Raw genomic sequence first — 27,434 nt, 5'->3', positions numbered from 1 at the left:
ATTTTTTTTCTCTGTGCAGGACAATGAGCTGATAGAGTTGCGTGACACCATCGAAGCTCTGAAGGCCAAAAATTATGAAGCGCAGGCCGTCATACACGGAGCCTTAAACCATCCAGATAACGATAAAGGTGACTAAATCAATCTTGTGATTCTCATGAATTCTTTGGCCCCTTTTGAACATCCACCTGATCATGATTGTTTTTCTCATGCTCTCCTTCAGAATTGCGTATTCGCCGCCAGAACTCGTGTGAAAGCATCTCCAGCCTCAACAGTCTGACTAGTATGTCAAGCGTAGGCAGCTTGAAGGACCAGGATGCCAAGAAGAAGAAGAAAAAGAGCTGGGTAAGAAAGGACACAGTTTCTCGACGTTTCTTGTTGCTCAGCTTGATAAATTAGGACCACTCTGGGTAGTTATTTTTATTTTAGGTGATTGAGAAGTTTTAGAGCAGGTGTGAGCAAACTACGGCCCGGGGGCCACATGCGGCCCATTGAACGTTTTAAGCCGGCCCGCCGAACTTGAAAACAATTAAATTAATAAACCCTGTTAATGTTTTGAAATTTAAAAAAAAAAAATGAATTCCCGCCCCCTCTGCAATATTTTTTTAGTCATATTTATATCACCTATGGTATTAACTTAAACTGTGACTTTATCAACCGATGCTCGCAAACATTTAAATCTCCTTTCAAACACATCACACACCCTTAAAAATACAGTGGAATTGCACATGCCGTAAAGACCAATCGTTTCTTCCGGTAACAACCCAGACTAAACTTTGCTCCTCCCCAACACGTGGAGCTCGTCTCGTCTCGTCATCACTTAAACAGACGTCCTTGAAACATTACTACTTTCCTATTTTGGCATGACTTTATTTGGCATCGTGTGGCGTCTTCGGACATTGTAGAAAGAGCACGAAAATGCGAATAGGTGAGTTTATGAGGGAAGAGCTGGGGGATAGGTTTCGCACGAAAAACCATGAAGGCATAAATTCCTGAAGAGTGAATGCTCTTCTATTCAAAATGGCATCCTCTGCTTAATCTTTTTTTTTTTTTTACACACCCCGTAAGAATCCTCTTAACTTTGACCTGTAATAAAAATCAAACATCCATCCAGTTTGTTAGTTTGACTGTCCTTGTGTGGTCCTGTTTCTGTCTAGCTGAGAAGCTCCTTCAACAAGGCCTTCAGCATCAAAAAAGGCCCCAAAACCTGCTCAGACATTGAAGAAATTGTCACTCCTGACTCCTCTGCTCCAAACTCACCAAAGATGCTGCATGAAGGGGCGGACGCAGGGGAGAACATGTCTTCGTCCCTCCAAACGTCTGACATCTCCTCAAAGTAAGAGTTGAAATATCAGCTCAGGATTTATTTTATTTTATTTTTGTGTGTGTGCTTGACGATGTTGTTCTCCAGAATCATGGGGATAACAGAGGAGGAAGAAGGTGACGAGAGGGCGGTGTCGGAGCTCCGCTCAGAACTCTGGGAGAAAGAGCGAGAGCTGACAGACATTCGACTGGAGGCTTTAAATTCCGCTCATCAGCTGGAGCAACTCAGAGACGCCATGGACAGCATGGAGGTTCGCTTGGCTTGAAAAAACAATCTGCACAATCTTTTTTTTTTTTTTTTCTTTTCCTGCTTTTAATTCAGTCTTGTTTCTATTCCAGTCAACGGTGGAGGGCCTGAAAGCAGAGAACGATCATCTGAAAATCGGAAGTCAAGTCCATTCATCGGGCTGCGGTCCCACATCATCCGCCTCGCAGCCTTCGGGGTTGGCGTCTTTCTTGGGACCGTCACTGCGACAGCCGATGTCCCTCACTAAGTCCTTCAGCCTCAGTCTGAATGATTGCAAAGGTCCAGGTGAGTGGCGACCACACATTTGACCCATTTCGTCTCCAGTGTTACCTTTTCCGCGTTTTCTGATGATATTATGGATTTTGATGAATGTGTCTTTTAATAAAAAGGCTTTGTTTTGATACATCTCTTGCCAAGTGTCCCTAATGTTGTGTCCGGTGAGTTCCATTCATCAGTGCTCAATTTGTTTTCTTCCTCTGTCCTTTAGACCTGTCTCCAGGCACCATGTCAAGTGGACCGTCTCAGCTGGAGGAGGTGTGCGCACAAGTTCTGGTTCACTTCACAGATCCACCAGAGGTAAATCCACCTCTTTCGTGGGTTTCATTTCTACGGAGCCCCTTAGGGGACATGGAAGAGAGAAAAAAAATCTTTGCGTTCCCTTGCAAAGTTTGCGTTCTTGCGAGGGAATGCAAAGTTGTTGTTTTTTCAAGTGAATGTTTATTTATTTATTTTTTTAATGCGCGTTTATGTACTTCCGGGTCAGTTTGACTACCCTTGCCTCGAATGCGCTGCTGTTCAAGAGACGACAGTACGTTGGAGGCGGCACTAATCATGGAGGAGGGCTTGGAACTGTCTTTCACTTATTTGAAAACCGTGCTTAATATCCAGAACTGATTTTATTTCTTTCTATTTCAAGACAATTTCAAAGTAAAATTCAATTAAACTCGCCCACGGGTGAACACACTCCATCTTTGCTGCGTTTGTTTACACGGAAGATGACCCGGAAGTACATAAACGCGCATTAAAAAAAATGAACATTCACTCGAAAAAAAAAACTAAAAAACTTTGCATTCGCGAGGGAATGCAATCTTTGCAAGGGAACGCAAAGATTTTGCTAGGGAACGCAAAGTTTTTTTTTTCTCTTCCGTGTCCCCTAAGGGGCTCCGTACATTTCCAATTCTTGCAGTTACGTTAGTTGCAAAATGGCGCCCCCTGTCTTTCTATAGGAGCATAAACAGCAGCAGGATCATTACCTGGGGTCAGTGATGATTGGCGAGAGGACCGAATGGGCCTATCTGGACTCCATGATAGCCAAGACATTCAGAGTAAGTCCGTGCAGGTTGTTTGTCACTGTTGAGGCGTTCTATGAATGCCAACTGTGCTTATTTGTTTTTCTTTTTTCTTGTATAGGAGTACCTAACTCAAGTGGACCCAACAGCCAGCTTGGGTCTGAACTGCGATTCGCTGCACATGTATGAGCTGAGCCAGGTAGCGCTGAGGGTGATAGGAGGCGACAAACCTCACACGTCACCTTATCGATGTCTCAGTGGAAATCCGCCTCGCATCTTTGTCACCTTGAGAGGTTAGATGATCAAATGTTGAGCATTTCATTAAATCCGCAAAAGGGGGAAAGATATAATTGGGTAATGAGCCTCGGGCCATGTAAGAATCAAGGCGCATTTCAAGAAATTAGAATGTTTTAGAGAAGTTCCTTTATTTCAGTAGCTAAAGTCAAATAAACTGATGTAGATTTATTAGTCACATTAGAGAATACATTTCAGATGACAAGCAATTTTTTTTTTGTCTGTTTCTCTTATTCTTTTTATTTTGTTGAGGTAGTGATTTTTAGGTCTCCGGGAGCTATAAGCAATAATCATAAACAAAATTAAGAAAAAATAAATAATTAATTTAAAAAAATAGAGTAAAGGAGAGAAAATCATGAAATATTTTGCTGGGTTTTTAATTTGTTTTAATTCAAACTGAAGAAAAAATCATAATGTTGAAATTGTTTTTTTTCTGTACGCCAAGTCCAACTTTTACAAAAAAATATTTGTCTCTTCAAAAACCTCATCATGACCATTAAAATAAAGTAGTGTAGCAAGCGTAAGTGTTCACCCAAAATGAAGCAGAGGATGTTTGTTTACCTGGAAAGTATTTAATTAGTAATTTTTTCATATTGTTGTCGGCCACTTTAAAATTGTGCAGTGTGCAGAAATTAAGTGTGCTTAAATATAGAAAAAAAAGGTAAATAATGATTTAATTAAAATGTATTGCCTACAAGTTAAATATAATTTGTACATAAATAATGTTCTAAAAAGTTTAAAGATTAAAGGCAGCTGGATTTAAAAAAAAACTTCATCAACTAACATCATCCCTTTTTGAACACATAATTCCGGGATTCCTTCACCTACCACTAGAGGGAGACAACATTTTGAGAATTACTGTGCTAATTTTTTGACATGCACCGTATGGTTTCAATTTCCATTGCCACAATTGTTTTTTTTAACTATTTCCCTTCTGGGCATCAGTAAATACTTCCGTCATTTTATATTGATCCATCAGGTCTGGAAGAGCAAAGTGTGGACTCCCTGATATTCGAGACCCTGATTCCCAAGCCCATGATGCTACACTACATCAGCCTGCTGCTAAAGCACCGGCGTCTGGTCCTCTCTGGGCCCAGCGGCACGGGAAAAACTTACTTGGCTCAGCGTCTCGCCCGCTACCTCCTGCAGCGCAGCCGCAGCGACTCGCCCGAAGGTGATGGCGAGCCCTCCTTCGTGGGCCGCGGCGCCGCCGTCTCCTTCAACATGCATCGGCAAACGCAAAAGGTACTGCAGAGGTTGAATGTGGACACAGTGCACTGACGGAAAGGAGACTTCATCTCACTGTTATTTCCTCCCGCAGGAGTTGCAAATGTATCTTTCCAATTTAGCCAATCAGATCGACCGACAGAGCGGCAGCGAGCTTCCGCTGGTCGTGATCATCGACGACATCAGTGACGCCGGCGCCATCACTGAGCTCATCAACGGCGCGCTCACCTGCAAGTATCATAAATGGTGAGTCACATCATTTGGCTGCTGAAGTAAAGTTGGTGAGTTAAACATGTTTTGTGTGGCTGTTTCAGTCCTTACATCATCGGGACGACTAATCAACCCGTGAAGATGTCATCTAACCACGGATTGCACCTCAGCTTCAGGTGAGAATGAAGTCGGGAAGAACATGCATGAGTGAAGCCCTCAAATACGTCAGAATTGGTAGGAAGTAATGAAGTACAGATACTTCCTTGCTGTACTTAGCAGCCCACGTAAAGTGAGTGTACCTTTTGGCGTCTATACCCGTCAATGGCAGCGAATGCCTGAAGGAAGTTTTTTTTTTTTTTTTGTGCAAACTTTTTTCTAACGCTGAGGATGACGGCACAAAAAAAAGTAGTAAATTAACAAAGTCAAATTCAGTTGACTGAACGATTTTGAAAAATGATCGAACAAAACGAAGCCCCTCCTCGTAAGCACGCCTCTGACATATCCCGCCCTGTTCACAGGATGGTTCCTTTCTCTAACAATGTGGAGCCAGCCAACGGTTTTCTCCTGCGGTACCTCCACCGTAAAGTTGTGGAAGCTTACCAAAAGAAGGAGCACGACGCGTCGCAGCACCAGGAACTCCTCTGCGTTCTGGACTGGGTCCCGCAACTCTGGTACCACCTCCACACGTTCTTGGAGAAACACAGCACGTCAGATTTCCTCATCGGTAAGAAATGGTCCAAAGTCTGTTGAGTAGGAATGTCCAAACTTCCAGTCCGCTGCCCATTTTTTTGCAATCTAAGGCATACTCAACTTATTTTTATTTATATATCACTTTCACAACAGCTGCAGCTGTCTTAAAGCACTTTACAGAACACATGACATAAATCAGTAACAATAATAAAATCTTGCACCCAACAAATAATAAAAATATTTAAAAAAAGAAAGCTAAGACAAAAACTGACAAAACCTAAATTCAAATAAAGCGCTTTCAAATAAATAAATATAAAAATAAAATCCTCACGTGTTGACGAGAAACAAATCTCGTTTTTCCAAACTAACAAATCTCACATTAAAAATTAATAATCATGCCTAAATGTAAACCTACAGCTATCATTTTCTTTTGGTGTAAAAAGCAGGATTACAGCGGATGACATTCAATAACGTTCAACAAAAACTGGGATGTGTTGAAATTCTTAAGTTTTTCCATTGGGTCATATTTACTGTTTTAAATTAAATATTTGTCGCCATCTAGTGGTCGACACCGGCATTACACTCAATATAAACAAGAATTCGACCAAAATAGTTAACTGTACCCGAAGAATCTGTGAAATAGAAGCTGTGATAGAACAAATTTTACTCCTTGGTGATTCAGGAAAGATTTCATGAGCAATTGTCTCCCTCCCACATCAGGCCCTTGCTTCTTCCTGTCGTGCCCCGTGTCAGTGGCCGAGTTCAGAAAGTGGTTCATTGACCTGTGGAACCACTCCATCATACCGTACCTTCAGGAAGGCGCCAAGGATGGCATCAAGGTAGGCACACGTTCAAATGTGACAACAACAAAAAGCGCAATCATTCCAACATACTCATGCGTTTTGTTGTCCAGGTGCACGGCCAGAAGGCGGTGTGGGAGGATCCCGTGGAGTGGGTGAGAGGGACCCTCCCTTGGCCCAGTGCACAGCAGGACCAGTCCAAACTCTATCACCTACCTCCCCCAAGCATAGGACCGCACAACGAGGAGAAGAAGACCCCCAAAGACACTCCTCCACCCAGCACGTTGGAGTCCGATCCCCTGGTGAGTTTCCGCTTTGAAACGTGCACAGTTTTTCGTGAACTAAACCGAGTCACCTGACTGCATCGACTGAGCTCGTGCCTTCTTTGTTCAAAGATGATTATGCTTCTGAAGCTGCAGGAGTCGGCAAACAGCATAGAGTCTCCAGAGCGGGATGGCGGCCCGCGTCCGCTCTGAGGAAAAACTTGAACGACAATAGCTTGGCTCTGCCCAATGTGACCATCGGAAGCTGGACCGATTTTGTTCCATTAGCATGAAAACCAGTCCGGACCTGCATTTGAACTCTTTCTGGAACTATGGGTGCTTACATACTTTGTTCAATGCCAAAATTGCACTTTATTTCCAATGTGTGAGAACTGGGGGGAGACGTCAGCGTGTCAAAGGAGAATTCTGCAGTTAAGCAGTATTACCGCTAGGTGGCAGCACCTGCATGTTCCCACCTCAGTGGTTGTTGCTTTCGCTCCCCAGTGTAAAAAGTGAAACGTGCCTCGTTGGGGTGGTTTCATCATGCTGAGCCTGGATTGTAAAGGCACAAAAGAGTACAAAAAAAGTGCTTGTTTATTTAACCTGATAAAACAGACGATTCTTGTCGCAGTTTGAAAACTTTTTTTTTTTTGTGATAGATGAAGATGCATCTTTTCTAGGATTTTTTGTACTGACTCATCTTGAGTACTAATCAGCCATTTCGTACGTCTAACACATCATGGTGTCCCGAAACCAATTGAGTGCTTCCGTCCTTGCTGCTTTGTTCCTCAAAAGACGTCAGAATCTACATTCAAAGTGTTTTCCTTACTTACTCTACTTCTTCTTCTTCTTTCTTGACAATGACATTCCTTTTCACAGCTTTTTGACTGGAAGAATCTCTTTTTTTTTCCTTTAGCCCCTTTTATATAACTATACAAAGGAGCCAACTCATCAAAAGACGTTACCATCGTTGGGCCCTCAAACCTCTCGCCCTCCGGATATTTCTTCACATCTTCTGACTGTGTTGTTTACTTTGCAAAGAAGGTGCCGAGGTTAAGTCGAGACGCGATGCCTACATCTGCCTGTGCCTGAAAGCCCCAATTGGCCTGAAGCTGCCTTCGAGCGGCTTCAATCTACCACCCTGAGACCTCGATTTCAAGCTAGTTGTCATCGGAAGCAGCTCGTCACCGCCGCTCAGCTACACTCGGATGTCCGACGGCTTCGAGTGCGGTGATGAAGGTTTGGTCGTTAGGTGGAAGGGCTGTTTGCAAGATGGATGCATGTCACGAGCGGGCCGCTAAGACGTGTGTGATTTCATAAGCGTGTGAAATAATAATTTGCTTTATCCCGCCTTTCCCAAAGCTTTTACTTTTATTGGACCTATCATGTTTGTAAAAAAAAGAAAAAAAATCTGCCTCTTCTCTTCTCACCTTGTTTTTAAAACCTTTTTTCTTATGCAAATATTTGTAAATATTAATTTCTCTTTTATACATCACTGTTGTAAACACTGTAAATAGCCAGTGTATCTGCGACAACAATCCTGAAAAAGAGTCAAAATGTAAAGAAAAATGCAGAAAATGGGCTTTGGTTGTTTATTGTCTTCCTCGAGTAAGAGGAAGGAGCACTTGATTTTTTTTTTTAATTTTTAAAATGGGCTGAAGTGCTTTGTACGGCATGTCTCTGTAACCGCATCACATGTCTAACATCGAGCTCTGGACACAATAAAGTCATGTCCCTCTACGTATGGTTTCATGGCTGTGTTGGTGTCAGTTGGGTGGCAGAACCGAAATTTTATTTGATGGTCCATTCGTAAATCGCTTGAATGGATCCCGATGTGAAAGCCCCCCTTTGGCTTTTCGGCTTGATTTCCCAGCGTGCCTGTTGGTTTTCTGTTCAGGATTTAATTGTTAAATGATATATAGTAATATATAATAATCATTGCATTTGAGGTTATTGACAATTTCAAATTGGAAGCATAGTCATGAGAAATAAAGCTGTCTTCCTTTGTTTGTTTCTCTTTCTTTTTTCTTTTGTTTTACACTTGATGGCTTTGACCTTTTCCTCTCCATGTTGGCGACTTGACAAAAGGGGACTTTCACTGTACAAACACCAGAGATTGACTTGACAGGGCATTCCACAATTGAAAACCATTTTATTTTGTATTATTTTCTATTGTGGGTGTTATGCTGCACATGCCAGACTTTGCCCTGATTTTCTCTCTCTCTCTCTCTCTCTCTCTCGCTCTTGCTCTCTCTCTCTCTCTCTCTCTCTCTCTATACATATATATATATATATACATAACTCTAGAAATGTATATATATATATATATATATATATATATACAATTCTGTCAATTAACATTTTTTAAATAATAGCAAAATTGTTTCCATAATTGATCGCATTCTCATTTTTAACTACAATTTTCTACAAAGCTTTTATAGATATTTTTTGAGGAAAATCGTGGAATTAGTACAAAGTATATCTTTAAAGTCAAAGACTGTTCTAATAGATTTCACTTGATCCCTAAATATGGTTGTCAAAAATGAAAAATTTGGCTTTGCAAAATGTGCAAATTATTTTTATTTCCCATTGCGCCGTCAAGCAAAAGTAAAAAAAAAAACTGCTGTCAAGCAATTAGTAACATTTTTTTAACTAATCAAAAATAATCCATAATTAATTGCGATTAATCACATTTAAACTACATTTTTAGGGGGGAAGCTTGTAAAAGACATTTTCTTGAATAATATCTTGGAATTAACGTAAAATCACAAAATATGAAATATATTTTAATTCAAAGAATAATAGCTTTCTTTGATCCTTGAATATTAGCTAAACCGGGTCATCTTTACAGGCATTTTTCTCAATTCTCAAAACGTATACAGTTCATTTAGTTCTGCCCACAAGTTCCGCACTCCATCAGTGTTGGTTTGCAAGGCCCAGCGGTCACTTGAGCAGGGTGTTTTGTTCTGAGATGTGCTAAGGATGTAAAGCCAATATCGTATGGTATTTGTATTATATAGTTTTGCAAAGTATGCAAATAATTTTTCAAGAAAATAAAACTGAGTTAAAATATTTAACTTCATTTTTTTTAATTTATCTCCAGAGTTATATATCAAAAAAAAAAAAAAAATATATATATATATATATATATATATATATAGCTCTTTGGAGATGTGTGTCACCTGACAAACTGGAAGTGACAACTTGTGTGGGTGGAGTGGTGCACACCGCACAAACATCCAAGTGAGGCAATGGGTGGAGTAAACTTGTCCCCAATCTCAGGACGCTTATTATAAATGCCCCCCGAGGCTCCGGACGCCTTCATCCAGAGGACTGGCCGTCTCTCAGCACGATGCCAGGCAAGCCCGCACCCATTAAAAAGTCTCCCGCCAAGAAGGCGGCCGAGAAGGCACCCGTGCCCGACCCGCCGGCCGCAGAAGCCGTGCCCGCTCCGGCGTCCACACCTGCGGAGGCCGCACCCGTGACTGAGGGGGAAGCATCACCCGTTGCTCCGGCGGAGGACAGTCCCGCAACGGAAAAAAGCGCTCCGGGTAGGAAAGTCATCAAATCTCGTGTTGTAGAAAAATTGATCCGTTAATAGACCAACCATCTTTTTTATGGCGCAACAAGTTGATAAAGTATTCGCAAAAAGACTACATTTTGGTCACAGTACACTTATTTGGGGCCACCAAATCGCGATATAATGGAACCATGAAATATTATATTCTGCGTTTGATATTTCATCGAACAACATGGACCTTTAGAATTTGCTTGAAATTTCAATAAGACGTGTCCTCTAAGAATATTTCTTTGTCCATCTATCTTTGCCAACAACGTGGAGTGATTGGCAAATTATCTTGCACTAGATGGCAGAAGGTACAATTAAGTTGCCACTTGTTGTCATTCACTACAGAATATTGGAATAGCTTCGTGTTCCTCAATCCCGGGTTTCACCGACTAAATATTCTTTTTTAGAGTAAATTGAGATGTGATGATCATCATTCATTCATTCATTCATTTATGTCATCAAAAGTAAAGATTGAGGACCACTGCATCTCGTGCCCAACTGTCAAGGAATAACAAAAAAGTAAAGAAATTCTTTGTTTGTATTTTATGTCTACGTTATCCTACCTTTTTGGCCACAAATAGGAATTCGTGTGCATACTTAATCTATACTGAGGACACAATTTTTATTTTCCCACCATGTCATCTAATTCTATGTTTACAAAAAAAAAAAAAAATCTTTGCTGGGCATCAAACCTGTCAAAAAAGTTAGTAACATGTTTGCCTAATGGCTTTTCATCACTAGCTGCCGAAGCTGCCCCTGAAGGTGACGTCGCTCTCCCTGCGACAGATGCACCTGCAGACGGTAAACAAAGCAAAGCAATTCAGACTGACACTGCAGACGTGCTCGGGTCCATAACACTAACGTGCCGCTTTTCCAACAGGAGCTGCTCCACCAGTTGAGGAGACACCCAAGGCCCCGACACCCCCACCACTTGCAGGTAATGTGAGGAAAGTGAGTTGGTTTCTCATCAAATTCCCAACCACACATTATTTTGCCATGAGACAGCATCAGGTGTGCTGTGGGAAATTTTCAGAATTACATAACTGGTAAAAAGATACTTTTTGTTCATCTATCTATGTCAGCAACGTGTAGTGACAGGCCGGACAATTAAATGTTCCTCCACTAGGTGGCAGTAGGTGCAATTAACATTAAAGAAAAAATGCTTAACAGACGCAGATTTGTAATTTGCGATTCAATTGAGACTTTTTATGACCTTTTTTGTTTGGTGCTGTTTTTTTCCACTTAATGTAATTTTTTTTTTTCAGTTCCCACCAGCGCACCATTGGAAATATCAGTAGAGGACGCGAATGACACGAGCCTCACCGTCAAGTGGAAGACGCCAGAGACTATCGGTGAATCTGGCTTGGATGGATACACCGTTGAGTACTGCAAAGATGGAAGTAAGCCCGCCTACTCACTTGGTGGCAGAAATGTGTGTGTGCGTGTTTGTAACACATGTGAGGCTGCACCTGCCCGCCCGGTGTCAGAGGTCAGATTGACTCATAGCTGCATCGGGAGCCGTAGGCGGCAGTCGTCATACCTCCCGAGGCCTCTTTTAGAAGCGCTCCGTGGCTCAGATGACATTTCGTCATGGTTGCCAAAATGTCACCTTACTGTATGTTGTTTGTAAACGCATGTCGGCATGCTATAACTCATTAAAAGTCATGTAGTGGATTATTTAAGCAGTTCCCATTCGTCTTAATAAGTAGCCTGTGACACATACTTGGTATAATACCCAAAGTATCAAGAATGACACCGACTCACTAGCCTCAAACAAGTTGTAGGAGGTTGTAGATATTTGCAATTATTTTTCATTAAAATGCCCGCTTTTTCAAATCATGAATATTATCTGTAACTGACGCCATTGAGGTCTGCGGTTCTTTGGATGTCGCTCTGGGCTCTTTTGTGATCTCAGGGCTCTATGAGCACAGGTTGGCGGATCTGCAAATGGGAGGGCTGCGCCACTGTGGGAGTGGCCACAGATGACTTTAATCCGAGCCAATCAAAGCAGTTCCTTTCATTCCCTTTAAGAACGGCGCACGAGATGTAGAGTATGCGAATCTGTCCTCTCTGAGCGTAGTTTGTTTAATGACGCCCAAGGTGGCGTCTGCTGTAATATAAAACGCACAACTAAAATAATTACACAAGTTGTATATTTAAACAACTCATCCTCACACTGAAACGATTTTGGTACCAAATATGGGCAGGTAATATAAAAATACTCACGGACATTTAGTCTTCCAAATCTGCGAAAAACAAGTTATATTATAAAGTTAGCCACATCTTCGACACTATTTTAATCTTCACATAACAGGCGTGCGCAGTAGGTGTTTTTTTGTATTTCTGCAATTTTGTCCGCGTCTATTGATTGCCTACCAAAAGCCGACTTTGCTTTTGGTGTCCCTGCAGCTACGGACTGGGTGGTGGCAAACGCGGAGCTGACCCCGGCGACCCGCTATTGCATCAAAGATCTGACAACTGGTGACCTGCTGCTGGTGCGCGTGGCGGCCGTAAACGCCGGCGGCCGCAGTGAGCCAGCCGCGCTCGCCCAGGCCGTTCCAGTCCGCGAGGTAGTTGGTGAGTCGCTGCCATGAATGTAAAATGCTCTTCTTCAAAAATGCTCTGAATGAATTATCGTGTGGGTAGAGTTTTAGAAAGCATGAGACAGAAATGGTTATTACTAGAAAGCGCTTGTAGCTGTCTCTCGGAAATACTCATGCTGACTGCAGGAAGGAAGCTGGCTGTTTATGGGTTTCATTTAAGGTGATGGGCACAATATCATCATTTGAGCTAAGCTAAAATGCTACTTCCAAATTTGGAATCACTCAGGAGCCAAACCTAAGCTTTTGGCCCTAAAATTGGCGCATTCCTATAAACAAAGGAGGAAATTAAATTGTTACAAAAGTTAATCAAATTAATGTGTGGTGTTTTGAGTATCCACATATAATTAAACTATTTTGTATTTGTTTTTTTTAATTGAACCGCAAAAACATAGCATGATTGTCAAGGATAAGTAGATTGCCACAATGGCAAACAGGTGAAAAAAAAAGTTATATAGCAGCTTCCATTTGGGCAACAGAGACTCTCCACGCTTCACTTTCTAGCTATAGGCCCATGTGAAATTACAAATATTGTTGAGTATTCTTGTAAACAGAGTCTTGTTTCGGCTATCAACATGGAAATGTATTTTTGGGGGGTGAAAACGGTCATTTTGATTGGCTGTTGCGTGATTGCAATGTTTAAATCAAATTTTGAATCAGAGCAAAACCACGAGCTAACAAACTAGTTCCCGAACCCTTTGTGCAAAATATCGTTCCGCTTCATGTTTGAAGTCCAAAGCGATTTGTCATAGTGCTTTTATTTTGTATTTATTTATTTATTTATTTACGGATAAATGTGAAGTTCAATATGGCTTTAAAAATGGCATACGGTATGCTTTTTGAATAAAAATACTGGTCACTCTCCGATAAACGATATTTAAGTGTAGCGCTTCTTTCCGAGTGAATACTTGCCGTGCACTTCACACTTTGACGAGTGCATAAACATGTCCCACTTTTCGATCGTGAAGGGCGGCTTACTCGTCGCTGAGCGCATTTCCTGCCCGGGGTTCAAATATCTGATAACAAACAAGAACATTTAGTGGAGAAATGCGGTCATGTAACCAGAACTGCCGCTCAACTCCGCCGGTGCGAAACACGAGCCTAATTGATGGATTGTGGCTGGCTTGCGAGAGTTAAATTCAGCTGTGTGCCATCGCCGCTGTCCTCACCTCACACACACACACACACACACACACTCATACACGTTTGTGATTCAAAGACAATATCCCATCTGAGATACAAATGAATCCAGAAACAAATTCATACGGTGGATAATTTGCGCGAGCCCTGGCTGGAAGGAAGTTGCTTTTCAGGGATTAGCGTTGGGTCCAAAAGCGGAGGTGAACCACATGGTGCTGAAATGTTAGCTGTCAAATCTAAAGGAAAGGACGACGAGCCAAATTGGTTCAGGAATGGTGTGAGATGCAGTTGAGATGCTGGAAGGAGATTGATGGGCAGGATGTTGATGGCTTACGACGATAAGATGTTCTAAGTCCGCGACCCGGTTACAACCACTCTTCAAATATTTGCTGGGGTGCTGTTCTTGATACGGAGCCGAAATCGAACCATCCAACCATCCATTTTCTTTCTAATAACAGCATTTTAAATACCGTCACTTTGCCAGCTGTCATGACATAGCACTGCAACGCTTGACTCAGCTGGACGTGATGACATCTTTTTTCTCAGGGATCAAATGTCAGACCCTTACATGAATTTACCATCTCTAAAACTATTTTAAGGGTTCGCGTCTTCTTCTTCTTCTCTTTCTTGTCTCTGCCTGGATACCGCACATTACATCATACTATTCAATTGTTGCCTGGAGTATTTACCGTTTTACTAACATGGATTGATAATGTTTTAAACTCCAATTCAATGACAAAATGTTTTGACTGTGGGTGAAATTAAATGTCATTTATTATTGGGTTTTTTTAATGATAAAATTTTACATTATTTTATTTTTTTAAATGAAAACATTTTTACATATTTTTTTAAATAACATTTTTACATTTTTTATATTATTTTTTTAAATTATAACATTTTTACATTATTTTTTTTAAATTATAACATTTTTACATTATTTATTAATTTTTTTAAATGATAACATTTTTACATTATTTTATTTTTTAATGATAACATTTTTAAATTTGTTTTAATTTTTTTTAAACGATAAAATGCTTAGATTATTTTATTTTTTTAAATGATAAAATTTTTACATTTTTTATTTTTTTTTAAATGATCAAATTTTTACATTATTTTATTTTTTAATGATAACATTTTTACATTTTTTTTAAAAAAAATTTTAAACGATAAAATTTTTAGATTATTTTATTTTTTTAAATGATAACATTTTTACTTTTTTTTTTTTTTTTTTAAATGATAACATTTTTACATTATCTTCCTCACATTCACACAATCCACGGTTGGAATCTCACCTCAGACTTTCCTGCATGGAGTTTGCCTTGCTTGCGATGGTTTTCTCCAAGTACTTTGGCTTCCTCACACCTTCCAAAAGTGAATTAGACTCAAAAGTTGGATGGGCTGTTCTGGCCACTCAAGGGCCGATCATTGGAAGGCCTACACATTTGTCAAAAGGCCAGTACGGGACTGCTGGCATCATAATTCCGTGCCTTCCATTACTCTGAGAAATTATTATTCCGATTTGGGGAAAAGGGATTTTGTTTTCCGCTGCTACTTTTGCATGGAATACGCTCCAGCAAGCAAGTTTTTGAGACCGATTTCATAGTATGCGCTTGTTTTTCATGCTGTGAGTTTGTAAGCTTCTTTGTTGCGTCTCTGTCAATATGTAACTGTCATTTGTGTTTTCTGCTGACTCGTGGCTCATTTGAAAAAGAGGATCTCAAACCAAATGGGTTATTTTCTGATTAAATAATGGTTGATTATTAATAAATAAATAGTGAATAAACTAAATTGCCCATTGGTGACCAGTCCAGGATGTAGTAGCCCTTGCCTTCCACCCAAAGGTCCCAACCCAAAATATTAAAACTACACCACCTCAGGTTGATGAACAAACGGGACACCACAAGATAAATAATATCCACAACTTGATCACATTTTTTGTGTTAATCGATTAATTTCGTTGTCGATTAATCGATTGATTTCGACACTTCTAACAGCCACTGTAGGAATGTTCAACTGCAGGTGTACCTAATGTTGTGGCCATAACATCATGGATATTCAAGTGTGCCCTCCTATAAATGATCTAATAATTGTGCCGTGACTCCATAAATGAAGTCGTCGGCTTTTCACAACTGCAGTTAACTTGCATCATCAGTCTTGGAGCTCGGTCCGACGATGGAAATAGAACGTGTCAAAGTGTTATTCTGAGTCTGCACCATGGCACCCTGGTGTGAAAACACACCTGGCAAGTGGACAAGTCGTTACGCTGCCCGCTGACTGTCATGTGACTGACCCTCGGCTGTCACTCACGCGACAATCAGCGAGCAGCACATCAGACGGGGACACGAACGGAACATTTACAGACGACGGTGACAACTCAAGATAAACGCGTTCCACTTGTGTTGCAGACCGTCCAAAGATCAAAATTCCTCGCAACCTCCGCACGTGCTTTGTCAAGCAAGTTGGAGAGCAAATCAACCTGGTCATCCCGTTCCTTGTGAGCCTAAATTTCAAACTGCCTATTCTGTAAATGTCGTCCAAAAACGTGTCCAGGCATGTTCTCATTGCTTCACCCTCTTTTTTTTTTTTTTTTTATAATTCCACAGGGCAAGCCCAAACCTTTGGTGTCCTGGCTGAAAGACGGTCAGCCTTTGGATCCAAAGAGGGTCCACATCCGAAATAGTGACAAGGACAGCATTCTATTTATCCGTGGTGCTCAACGGGAGGATTCGGGTGTTTATGAGATGACTGTTAAGGTGGACTGCTTTGAAGCCAAAGCCACCATCACCATTCAGATTGTAGGTGGGTTGACACTGGTATGAATAAGCACTGGTGAATGCACACTTTCATTGGGTAATACTCGGAGCCAGCGGCGGGCCGTGCACGTGACACATCGAGAATAATGTATTGTCTTTCTACTTGTGTTGCGCCAGATTTGGTGTTCAAATTCCCGTATAACACCGCAACACTGATCCTATTCGTTGGCCAGTTGATGGTAGTCCACATCATCTGTTAGCATTAAGCTAGCAGACTAAAAGGCAAAGTTAAAAACACAACAGTAAACTTAATCAGGTCGATAATAAGCACCTTGATGCCTATTTTTTTGAAGAATTTCTCCTTAATTTTATCTGCTAAACTCATGCTCATTTGGTAGAATTTGCAGTCTTGAAGTTGCTAGCAACATTAGAATGCAGCCTCACTTCACTTCTCTCTCCTCAACCATCAATTCAAACTTAAGAGAGGCCATCATCTTACTGGATGACGCGAAGGGAACGGTCACATCAGCGTCGGTCGGTTCAGTCATCCATATGCAGCAGTCCGCGCCTCAAAAAAATACCTTTTATATCGCATGACATGAAGTACAGAGCTTTCAAATTCCGTGATTGGTGTTCCGCAAGGTTCCGTTTCGTAGCCCTTGCTTTTTTTGTTCACCACTACGAATACATATGTTCTTCCATTGTTATGCGGATGACAGTCAGATCTGTGGCCCAATGAGCAAAAAGACACTCTCTCCTTGAGACCACCTTTTGTCCTGTCTTGAGGAAATCAAAGCTTGTATGTCACTTAATTTCTTGAATATCAACGAAAAGAAGACAGAAGTTATGGTGTTCGGTCCCAGTGGCCCTTCTATTTTCAACCCTGTTGAGCTTGACCCAGCCAAGAAACTATAATAGATTTCTTTGCGTGAGTGTTCCCATGAGACGATGCACTCTCTCTCTCTCTCTCTCTCTCTCTCTCTCTCTCTCTCGCTCTCTCTGATAGTTTGGATAGTGTATTTTTTTTAAACATATTTTGAATATTAATATATATATATATATATATATATATATATATATATATTTGATATTTTTCATTAATTTTTTTAATCATTTTTTATGCCATGATAAGTCCAAAATTAATCATTAAAATTTACACTTCCAGGCATAAGATGAGGGATGATTTTCCCACTAAAAGCATTTTAATAATATTCTTCTTTGCCCACAATTCCAATCTGTCTTTGCAGAGCTGCCCGGTCCTCCATGTGGTACAAAACTGGTGGACTGCTGGGGCTTCAACGCCGCGCTGGAATGGACTCCTCCCAAGGACAATGGCAACACGGAGATCACTGGCTACATTGTCCAGAAGGCCGACACAAAAACTGGGGTATGCGCTCACGAGCCAACCCCATGAAGAGGCTGTTATCGTAACAAATGTGTAACTTCGGATTGCTCTTCCTCCTCACAGGAATGGTTCACCGTGCTGGAACACTACCACAGGCTAACTGCCACCATCTCTGACCTCATCATGGGAAACTCATACGCCTTCAGAGTGTTTTCTGTCAACAAAGTTGGCATCAGTGAGAAGAGTGCCGTCACCAAGGACGTGGCCACGATCCAGAAGACAGGTGCCCACCCGCCATTCGGGCTCCAACATGAGTGCTCACTCCCGTGCTGTAATTTCAATGAGCTGCAGGAAGTGCGTGAGTGTCGACATTAAAGACTCCAGGGGCAGAGAAGCCCTTGACACTTATTCAAATGGAAGATGTTAACAGCTACTGCAGGAATAAATTTAGAGACTCATGAGTCATGACAGTGTTAAGAAATCTAGGAGGGCATCGTGTGTGTGACTTAATTATAAATTAGCAATAGTCAGAAATAACAAAGTTCATAAACTTGATTACTGACTAGAAGAGTACTTATATTATATTAATATTTATAATTTAATATTTGCTTTTACTCCCTGTATTTGAGCAGCACAATTGACTCCTTATTTAGTCAAAATTGGTTTACAGTATTACTGTTTTCAACGTCAGCAGATGAGGACATGAAGTAAAAAAAAATGTAGAGAGAATTAAAAGTCAACCGCGAGTTCATAGATATTGTTGAAGATAGTCCCCATGTTTACGAGAAGGGCTAGTGCTGAAATCTTGTGCGCAATGAAATGTAGCAAATGTGTTATGTCTTTGGCCAGCCTGAAAACCACAAGCTTCTCAACAATTCTCCCTCTAATCAATCAATCAAAAAATATATACTGGTAATGATACTGGTAATTTTTAGTTATCATTTGCTCATTTAGCTTTTTTTTTTTGTTCAGTTTTTTAAGTCAGTTCAGAAGATTAGCAAAGCGTCTGGTAGCATAGCATAGCATTATAGCATTTGCTAGCTTGAGCTAACACTAGCTAGCTTAAAAAAAAATCTTGTTGTTGTGCCAACTTATCAAACTGGGTATTTTACAGTATTAATTGACGGAAAAAAAATTATCATACTAATTAAATTTGTATTAAAAGTGTTCTTTTTTTTGTTTTTTACTTTAACCGTTTTTTTTTTTAGCATTGAAGAATTGGTACTTCTAAAATACTGAACTTTTTTTCACTTCTCTATAGTAGTTGAGTGAATATAAAAAGTCTTCACACCCCAGTTCAAATGCCAGGTTTTGTGATCTGGAAAAAAAACAAAAAAACTAAGCTAAATAATTTCAATTATAATTTTCCGCCATTAATCTGATTTATGACTTGGATTTTTTTAATCTTCTCGAGAGGGGAAGTAAAATAAACAACTGAATTTATGGTGGCATTCGTGTGCACACCCTGTTATAAAGGGTCAACTCTTACGTTCTTCCAAACTAATTAACAATAGGGAGAAAGATGAATGCATTGCTGTTCTCCGATAATTGAAATTGTTGCGTCTTTGTGTGTTCTCAGGCATCGTCTACAAACCTCCCGAATACCAGGAGCATGACTTCAGCGAGGCTCCAAAATTCACCACCCCGCTCAGCAACCGGGCTGCGACTGTTGGATACACCACCAAGCTGTTGTGCTCTGTTCGTGGAAGTCCCAAGGTCAGACATGTCTTTGAGAATAACTTTCCTTCTGAACAACTTGTTGAACAAGTCCTGCATCCACATTTGATGTGGAGTGTCAATCAAACGTTCGGACTTGAGTGGCAAAATTTTCCATTTCGTTTTCACTGCGGAATTTATTCAAATAAAGTATGTTAAAATAAAATATTTATATTTTATGATACCTTCCCATTAAGTTACCATCAGTTAATTCCCATTGATAGTTTTTAATTCTGAATATTTCTAAAAAAAAAAATAAAAAAAAATCCCTAGTTTAAATTCCCATTGAAGCATTTCCTTTTCTCCGGGATCGTTTATCTAAAAATGTTTTATTCATATATGGACAAAAAATGGCAATTCATTTGTTGAGTGTGTCCCTTTAAATGAGATACGCAATGTGGTCGTTCTGTAGCACAGGACGGGCTCATGCTGGTATGAACGCATAATCAATTCAGTAGATGTGGAATTCCTGCTGCCACTCTGGTTAAACATATCTTTACAGTTGTCTGCCTGACGTGGCCGGCTTAGGTGACAGGCTGCGGTGGAAATGCAGCTGATTATGTGTTCTAGCTGTCCTTGGATCCTCACCAAGGACACCGGCATTTGCAGAGTCATACCAGCGGTGCTTAGGCAAATCCGGCTGGGATTTTAGAACACGGCATGCCTTGAGTGCTCTCGTAGGACTGCGTCACAAAGACGACAGGAACGGGAAGGCTGTGGAATAGAAGTCGATGTTTCAAATACAAATTTTTATTTTTCATTCAAGTGTGTGTTTGAGCATGGGAATCTTGTCCCGTCGCACACCTTCTGGTGGATTTCTGCGTTTGGGGCTGATCCAAATAGCGAGTCACGCCCCAGTCCCGAAATGAACATCAATGAATGCCGCACCTTGTGGGAGACTTCACAGTAGCAGCTGGCTCGAAATCTGCGACAAGAGCACTCATCCAACATTTGTCTGTAAAGGGATCTCTTTTATCGGACTGACCCGAGTGAAATGACGCGTTTATAAAGCCACTGCCCCTCCCAGCTGCCCCGGGAGGTCCAAGCATGCCGGCTTGTTCTGCTATCGCTGATAATGAGCTGCCGCAAATGGAGATGTCGTGGGTTGGATGCTGAGCAGGGAAGACACGAATGATAAAATAAGATAAGAGAATAGTCTTCTGGCCTGTCGTTTGGAGAGGTTGCTATTTTTGTCACCCCACTCGTTCTTGTTGTACAGTTCTCAGTGACTTTACCTGTCATCCCGAACGCATTTTAGGAAATTTTGTGATAGTTGAACGACAAAATAAAATCAGGTTTCATTTATAGTTTGAGGTAAAACTCTCATAACGGACAAATGTATCATTTCATAATGTGTCGTCGAGTACTGTGCTTTTTCCAAACTAAATTAGATACCGCTGATGTCTGTAATGCGTTAACAAATAACGTCTTATTCCAAATTGCGCACATTTTCGAGCAACCCAGTCAAGTAATCCGAGTACATCCGCACTTCTTCCCAAAAATAAAACTGTGACGAACACACACGATGTGTCAGGGCTTGCGTGGAAGTTGACCGGGAGGAGGACCCAAATGCTGAGGAGTAACTTAAAGGAGGATTTAATTGACAAAAATAAAGCAAACATGGAACTTGGAAGAAATCAAAGTACAAAAGAACAGGGAGCAACAAAACACAAGGACTTAATTTGAAAAGGCGAGACAGGCAGGAGGACCACTGACATGGAAAGCTGACAAGTACAACGAACCGACAATGAGTGAAAGCAAACAGGGAACGAAATACAAACGAATTAAAGAGACAACGAGGAGCACCTGGACAAGGCTGATTGGTTATCACTCGGGCTCCACACAGGTGGACACAATCAACATGACGAGACACAGGAACACAAGGCAAAAACCTAAATCACAAAAAACAGATGATGACACGAAGGTCTGAGTACGTCCAAAGAGGTTTTCGCAAACAGTTCGGAAAAGCATGACCTGTAATTTAATATGCGGTGACCCCCCCCCCCCCCCCGGTTGAAGTCAGACTCTGAGGTTCCAGTAGAAATGCGCCGTGAAACCGGGAGTGGCGCATACCTAATGTCAAGAACCGTTTTAAATTACGGTCCCCTTACTGGACAGTCACGCTCAGAAAGGACCGACGGGGAGCGAATCGTGGATGCCAGACCAGAGGCTTGGGCGTCTGTCACATGTTTGTGAGATGGTCGAAGATGATTGTCGTTCTTCTCTCGCAGCCTAAAATCGAATGGCTGAAGAACCAGATGGTGATCGGAGACGACCCCAAATTTCGTCAGCTCTCCAACCAGGGAATTTGCTCCTTGGAGATCCGCAAGCCGTGCTGCTTTGACGGCGGCGTGTACACGTGCAGAGCCAAGAACGCTCAAGGAGAGGCCACCGTCTCCTGCAAACTGGAGGTCAAACGTATGTATGCGAAAGCGCCTGCAGAATCGTTCCGTGTATACTCTGAAACTTCGGTTTTCATGATTAATTCGGACCCGAAAGTGTGACTAAAACCAAATGGTACGAAAACTGAAGTAATATTTCCCATAAGAAACTATTTAAATTCAATTAATCTGTTCCAAATGCCTGGGATAAACTCCAGCAGATTGGTAACAAATAAATGGCAATATCTCATATCTCAATGTTGTTAAAATGAAGAAAATCATCTTAAAAGGAGAAGTTGATGCACATGATTTGCCCTTTGCGGGCCACATAAAATGAGGTCGTGCGCCAGATCTGGCCCCCGGGCCTTGAGTTTGACAACTGTGACTTAGAACCTTCTTGTCAATTAATACGAAAATGTTATATTTTTTCTTAACAGAGGTGATTCTTTTGGAGGCTGACAAAGAAAAGAGCAAATAAAGGGCAACACATCAACTTTCAGAGGTAAGGTCAGATAAAAATAATGGCTCCATCTTGATCCAAAGAGACAGCTAATACATTAATGATGGGAAACATCCAAAAATAAATTGCCGTTAATATTGACAATCACATCAGTCATGAAGTTGCTCTCTCTCAGTCCCTTGTAATGTGGATTTGTTACTGGGATAAATATGATAGTAGTTGAAAGAAAATCCGAATACATAAGTTGTTCACTTTCACGCAGGTTGAATCACCATCGCTGTATTAAAAGTACACTGCAGTTCTGCACCAAATTGCTCGTCTTCATCGAGAAATACTCGTTGCATATGTCATCATTATGTCATCAAGATTCATACATTATTCGTTTCAGTCTATTGCACTGCATTAGGAAAAGTAAACATTGCATAATCCTCACATTTATTCACCTCCACTCGTCAATTAAATTGATTCTTCCCTGGACCATGTCACCTTGTGGAAAGATGGGTTTACGAATTGCATCGGGGTTTCACTGTTACGATCCTTTAAATGGAATATTTGAATTCAAAAGTGGAGTAACATGGCTCCAAGCGCAGTCTATCCTCATGTCTGTGTTATACTGCCCCCAGGTGGCCAAGACGCGCACACCAGATGGAGCAGCGCGTTGTCCAACGGATTAAATAAAAAAAAAGCTTCATTTATTCAACTTTGTCATAACTGTATGTTTTTATAGAGTACAGTATTCTAGAGTGCTTTTTTTCATATTAAAAACAAATGACAAATATTTGCGTTGTTTTTTTATATTTAATTTTATTTTAATTGCCATATGTGTTTTATTTTGGTACCTAAGTTCCATGAAAATTTAATTTCGTTTTGTAGGCTGATGTGGTGCTGTCATTTACATGAGTTGTTTATGAACCACCATTTCAGATGCTGTGCCTTATTTAGCTTTCTGACATTAAAAAGGAGTATTATTTTTGGAAAAGGAAAATTTGCTGCTACAATTTGATTTTTGCCAAGTGGGTGTACGCTTAAGACATCGACCAAGCGAGGAAATTCGATGATACATGATGGAGTCCTGGATTAGACATTTCTAGAATTGAACACAGTGCCTGTTCCAAGTTGACTGGCATAAACCGTAACCTTCTCCACGCACACACATGCACACACTCCAGAGTTAACCTTCATTGCGACAAGGACGTGTGCGTTCACACTGGACTGCAAATACGGTCACATGCCTTCCTGACCAATCCAGAGGTCCGGTCCTGAATGCGTCCTCAGTGTTTTGGGATGCATTCACACCTGTATTTCCGGCTGCCCACTTGTGATCCGATCACATTACCAAAAGAGTGTTTTCACGCCAATGTGAACCGTGGCCCTTGGACGACTCGATTAATTGTGTCCATCCGCGTGCGGGCAAATAGAGCCACCACCATACTTGGGAGGGTTCCTCAAGAGGAAATCAAGGGATTAGTGAGGGAGTCCCTTTCCTTTGGGTGAAGAGGGCGGCTGTTAATAGGGGGATGCAGGATGATGTCAGCACTGCAGTCCACAGCTTCTAAAAATGAGTCACGCAAATCTGACACGTAGCCAAACTCATCACATTACCACGAGTCAACAGGCAGAGGGGGCCGCAGGGCAAAGGAGAACAGAAACGGACAGGTGATCTTTAAAGAGTCTCATGTGTGTAAAAATACTGCATTTTTGGTCGACAACAAGATTATATAGCACAGGGCTCTGAGCGCAGAATATATTTGAGTTATTCTGAAATTGAATAATAGATATAATAGGTCTTTAGCTAAAGCTAGTGAGTACAACAACACAAGTTGACAAAACTGCGCAGGTTCTTTAGTTTGGCCACGGCATAAATTTGTGTGGAGTGTTGTTGCAAGGCAACCCACTCCAAAATTGTAAAAAAAAAAAAAAATACACAAGATTAATGATTACGGAATATTATCTGGAAAAAGCACTGTATCACCGCAATCAACATATATTCATTCATTAATTTGATACTACTTGTTAGAATAATATTAAGAGGTTATTATACATTTGCCGTGATGTAGCTTATTAAGATTTCCAAGATGGCGGCGCGCATGGACGCAGCGGCTAACAGCTCCCCCTCACAGTGCTCCTTTTTACTTTTTATTAGTGTTTGCTTGCTCTTATTGGCATCAACTGAGGCACAACATCGATATACCCGCCAAGACATCGTGAACATTGGATATCGATGCGAAATAACCATCACAGAGGAATTTTGCTATGATCGCAAAATTCCGAACGAACTGGCGAGGCTGCCCGGCTCACCATGGCTGGTCATCGGGGCCGGGAGGCGGCGCAGGCGACGCAGAGAGAGGAAGCAGAAGCGAGGCTGCAGGTCCGGTGTCTTGCAACGGCTGCGACGGCAGCCCCATAGGCAACCACTACCGAGTCTGCATCTCACCAACGCCAGATCCGTGGTCCACAAAATCGACGACCTGGGATTACAAATCCTGGGAAACCGCTATGTGCGCGATAGCAGTGTGATCGTCGTCACGGAAACCTGGCTGCACGCAGACGTCCCCGACGCTAGCATCCAGCTGGCCGGGCGCTCGCTACATCGCGCGGATCGGACGAGGGACACCGGTAAGAGAAGGGGCGGGGGGCTCTGTGTTTACGTGCATGAGAACTGGTGCGGCGATAGCACGATCGTCGAGAAGCACTCTTCCCCCGACATCGAGTTCATGTCCGTTAAATGCCGGCCTTATTTCCTCCCGAGGGAGCTAACGGTAGTGATTGTCACAGCTGTTTACATCCCTCCCGACGCTAGCACTAGCACGGCGCTCTCGCTACTCGCGTGCGTCATCAATAAACATCAGCGGGCCCACCCTGATGGCGTTCACGTAGTAGCGGGAGACTTTAATAAGGCCAATTTAAAGACTGTACTCCCAGAGTTTCACCAGCATGTCAAGTGCCCAACGAGGGGAGACAACACTCTCGACCATGTGTACTCGAACATCAAGCACGCATACAGAGCCCTCCCACTCGCCCCTCTCGGCCAGTCAGACCACCTGTCCTTGCAGCTCGCACCTGCGTACACCCCTCTCAGGCGCAGATTCAGGCCTACCACAAAGACTGTGAAAACCTGGCGTGACGACGCCATGAGTGAATTACAGGACTGCTTTCATGACACAAACTGGGACCTCTTTGATCATCAGGACCTTGATGTCTACACGCATTGTGTACTGGACTACATCAAGTTCTGCATGGAAACTGTGTCCCAACATAAGACTATACGGACCTTTCCAAACGCGAAGCCCTGGATGTCCAGCAGGGTTCGCTCTCTCCTCAAGGCCCGTGACGCTGCCTTCAGGTCAGGCGACAAAGCCCAGTACAGGGTGGCTCGTGCTGACCTGAGCAAAGGCATCAAGCTAGCCAAGGCAACCTACAAGGGGAGGCTGGAGGCCCACCTTGCCAGTAACAGGCCACGGGAGGTGTGGCAGGGTCTACGGAGCATCACCAACTTCCGTGGCAGCAGCACGACCTCTGTAGACCCGAGTGCATCGCTGGCAGAGGAGCTTAACTGCTTCTTCGCTCGCTTTGACTCGCCCCAACCGTCACACCCCCGCACTTCAAGCTCCCACTCCCCCCCACTCATCGTAGAGGAACACGATGTGAGGCGCGCGCTCCTGGCGGTCAACCCCAGGAAAGCTACTGGACCCGACGGAATACCAGGCAAGGTCCTCAGAGCATGTGCCCACCAACTGTCACATGTTTTCTGCAGGATCTTCAACCGCTCCCTGGCTCAGGCAGTCATCCCCTCCTGCTTGAAAACTTCCACCATTATTCCTGTCCCCAAAAAGTCACCAGCCGTCCACCTGAATGACTACCGTCCTGTTGCTCTCACGCCAGTCATCATGAAGTGCTTCGAGAGGCTGGTTCTCCAGCACATCAGGGACTGCCTTCCTCCCACTCTGGACCCCTACCAGTTTGCATACCGGGCTAACAGATCCACTGAGGACGCCATCGACACTGCTCTGCATGTTGTGCTGGGCCACCTGGAACGACAGCAGAGCTATGCAAGGATGCTCTTTGTGGACTACAGCTCGGCATTCAACACGATCATCCCAGACATCCTCGTCGCCAAACTGGACACTCTCGGCCTCCCTGCCCTCACACGCATCTGGATTAAGGACTTTCTGACCAACAGACCCCAGACTGTGTTGCTCGGCCCCTACACGTCCTCCACCCTCATGCTGAGCACCGGTTCCCCCCAAGGATGCGTGCTGAGCCCTCTCCTGTACGCCCTCTACACCTACGACTGCAGCCCGGCCCACGGCAACAACACCATCGTCAAGTTTGCTGACGACACGACAGTGGTCGGTCTGATCTCGGAAGGTGACGAGACAGCCTACAGAGAGGAGGTAAAGAGACTGACAACTTGGTGCAAGGACAACAGACTGCACCTTAACTCTGCTAAAACAAAGGAGATTGTCGTCGACTTCAGGAGGAACAAGACGCTGCCGCCCCCCCTCTGCATCGAAGGCGTGTGTGTGGAGAGGGTCCACACGTTCAAGTTCCTGGGAGTACAGATCTCCGATGACCTTTCTTGGAGTCACAACACCACAGCAGTGGTAAAGAAGGTCCGCCAACGTCTGCACTTCCTGAGAGTCCTCAGGAAATTCAACCTGGACAGGAAGCTGCTGCTGGCCTTCTACCACTCGTCCATCGAGAGCCTGCTGACGTACTGTGTCTCCACCTGGTACAGCGGCTGCACTGAGGCGGACAGAGTGAGGCTCCAGAGGACAGTCAAAACAGCGCAAAGGATTATTGGCTGCCCTCTCCCCCCACTGTCGGACATCTACACCGCCCGGTGCCTCAGAAGGGCTCTCAACATCGTCAATGACAATACCCACCCAAACTCACACCTGTTCGACCTGTTGCCCTCTGGCAGGCGCTACAGATGCATCAAATCAAGGACCAATAGACTGAGAAACAGTTTCTTTCCGAGAGCCATCTCCATACTGAACTCTCACACACACACGAGACCACCCTAACCTCGCAAAACAGCATTGTGATGTGTTTCTATATGCCCTATTCAGTACTGAATTCCATTGCACTGTCTTCTTTATTTATCTAATTTATATATTTGTCTGTATTA

The 27,434-nt window shown here is 42.6% G+C and overlaps 2 protein-coding genes and 1 long non-coding RNA gene across 7 annotated transcripts in view; 2 read left to right on the top strand and 1 right to left on the bottom strand.

Moving 5' to 3' along the window:
• Window positions 1-6,608, top strand: part of nav1a (neuron navigator 1a) — an 86,536-nt gene extending 79,928 nt beyond the window's left edge. For all 5 annotated transcript variants that reach the window (XM_088290202.1, XM_088290203.1, XM_088290204.1 and 2 more), the window contains 15 exons: window positions 20-128; window positions 221-342; window positions 1,155-1,333; window positions 1,409-1,571; window positions 1,660-1,852; window positions 2,055-2,143; window positions 2,794-2,892; window positions 2,978-3,149; window positions 4,130-4,395; window positions 4,472-4,623; window positions 4,692-4,763; window positions 5,106-5,311; window positions 5,998-6,116; window positions 6,191-6,379; window positions 6,473-6,608. In XM_088290202.1, the coding sequence (XP_088146328.1) occupies window positions 20-128; window positions 221-342; window positions 1,155-1,333; window positions 1,409-1,571; window positions 1,660-1,852; window positions 2,055-2,143; window positions 2,794-2,892; window positions 2,978-3,149; window positions 4,130-4,395; window positions 4,472-4,623; window positions 4,692-4,763; window positions 5,106-5,311; window positions 5,998-6,116; window positions 6,191-6,379; window positions 6,473-6,553 (2,211 nt within the window). In that variant the 3' untranslated portion in view covers window positions 6,554-6,608. The remainder of the gene's footprint in view (window positions 1-19; window positions 129-220; window positions 343-1,154; window positions 1,334-1,408; window positions 1,572-1,659; window positions 1,853-2,054; window positions 2,144-2,793; window positions 2,893-2,977; window positions 3,150-4,129; window positions 4,396-4,471; window positions 4,624-4,691; window positions 4,764-5,105; window positions 5,312-5,997; window positions 6,117-6,190; window positions 6,380-6,472) is intronic.
• Window positions 6,609-9,680: 3,072 nt separating this feature from the next.
• Window positions 9,681-23,081, top strand: mybpha (myosin binding protein Ha). The gene is made up of 13 exons (XM_088290579.1): window positions 9,681-9,891; window positions 10,650-10,709; window positions 10,789-10,845; window positions 11,174-11,308; window positions 12,318-12,485; window positions 16,054-16,142; window positions 16,252-16,447; window positions 17,649-17,788; window positions 17,870-18,029; window positions 19,326-19,462; window positions 21,694-21,880; window positions 22,281-22,345; window positions 22,927-23,081. The coding sequence occupies exons 1-12, from the start codon at window positions 9,693-9,695 to the stop codon at window positions 22,319-22,321; spliced, it is 1,569 nt and encodes a 522-aa protein (XP_088146705.1). The 5' UTR covers window positions 9,681-9,692; the 3' UTR covers window positions 22,322-22,345; window positions 22,927-23,081.
• Window positions 19,886-21,042, bottom strand: LOC148339659 (uncharacterized). Its single transcript, XR_015842524.1, has 3 exons — window positions 20,987-21,042; window positions 20,267-20,387; window positions 19,886-20,176 (listed from the first exon to the last, which is right to left on the bottom strand). It is a non-coding gene; the product is annotated as an uncharacterized LOC148339659 (long non-coding RNA).
• Window positions 23,082-27,434: the final 4,353 nt, after the last annotated feature.

This window comes from Idiotropiscis lumnitzeri, chromosome 3 (assembly GCF_059441095.1).
Source record: "Idiotropiscis lumnitzeri isolate Australia: NSW breed Sydney's pygmy pipehorse chromosome 3, RoL_Ilum_1.0, whole genome shotgun sequence".
Classification (NCBI taxonomy): domain Eukaryota; kingdom Metazoa; phylum Chordata; class Actinopteri; order Syngnathiformes; family Syngnathidae; genus Idiotropiscis; species Idiotropiscis lumnitzeri.
The sequence above is the reverse complement of the archived record's forward strand: the minus strand, read 5'-3'. Positions and strand labels throughout refer to the sequence as shown.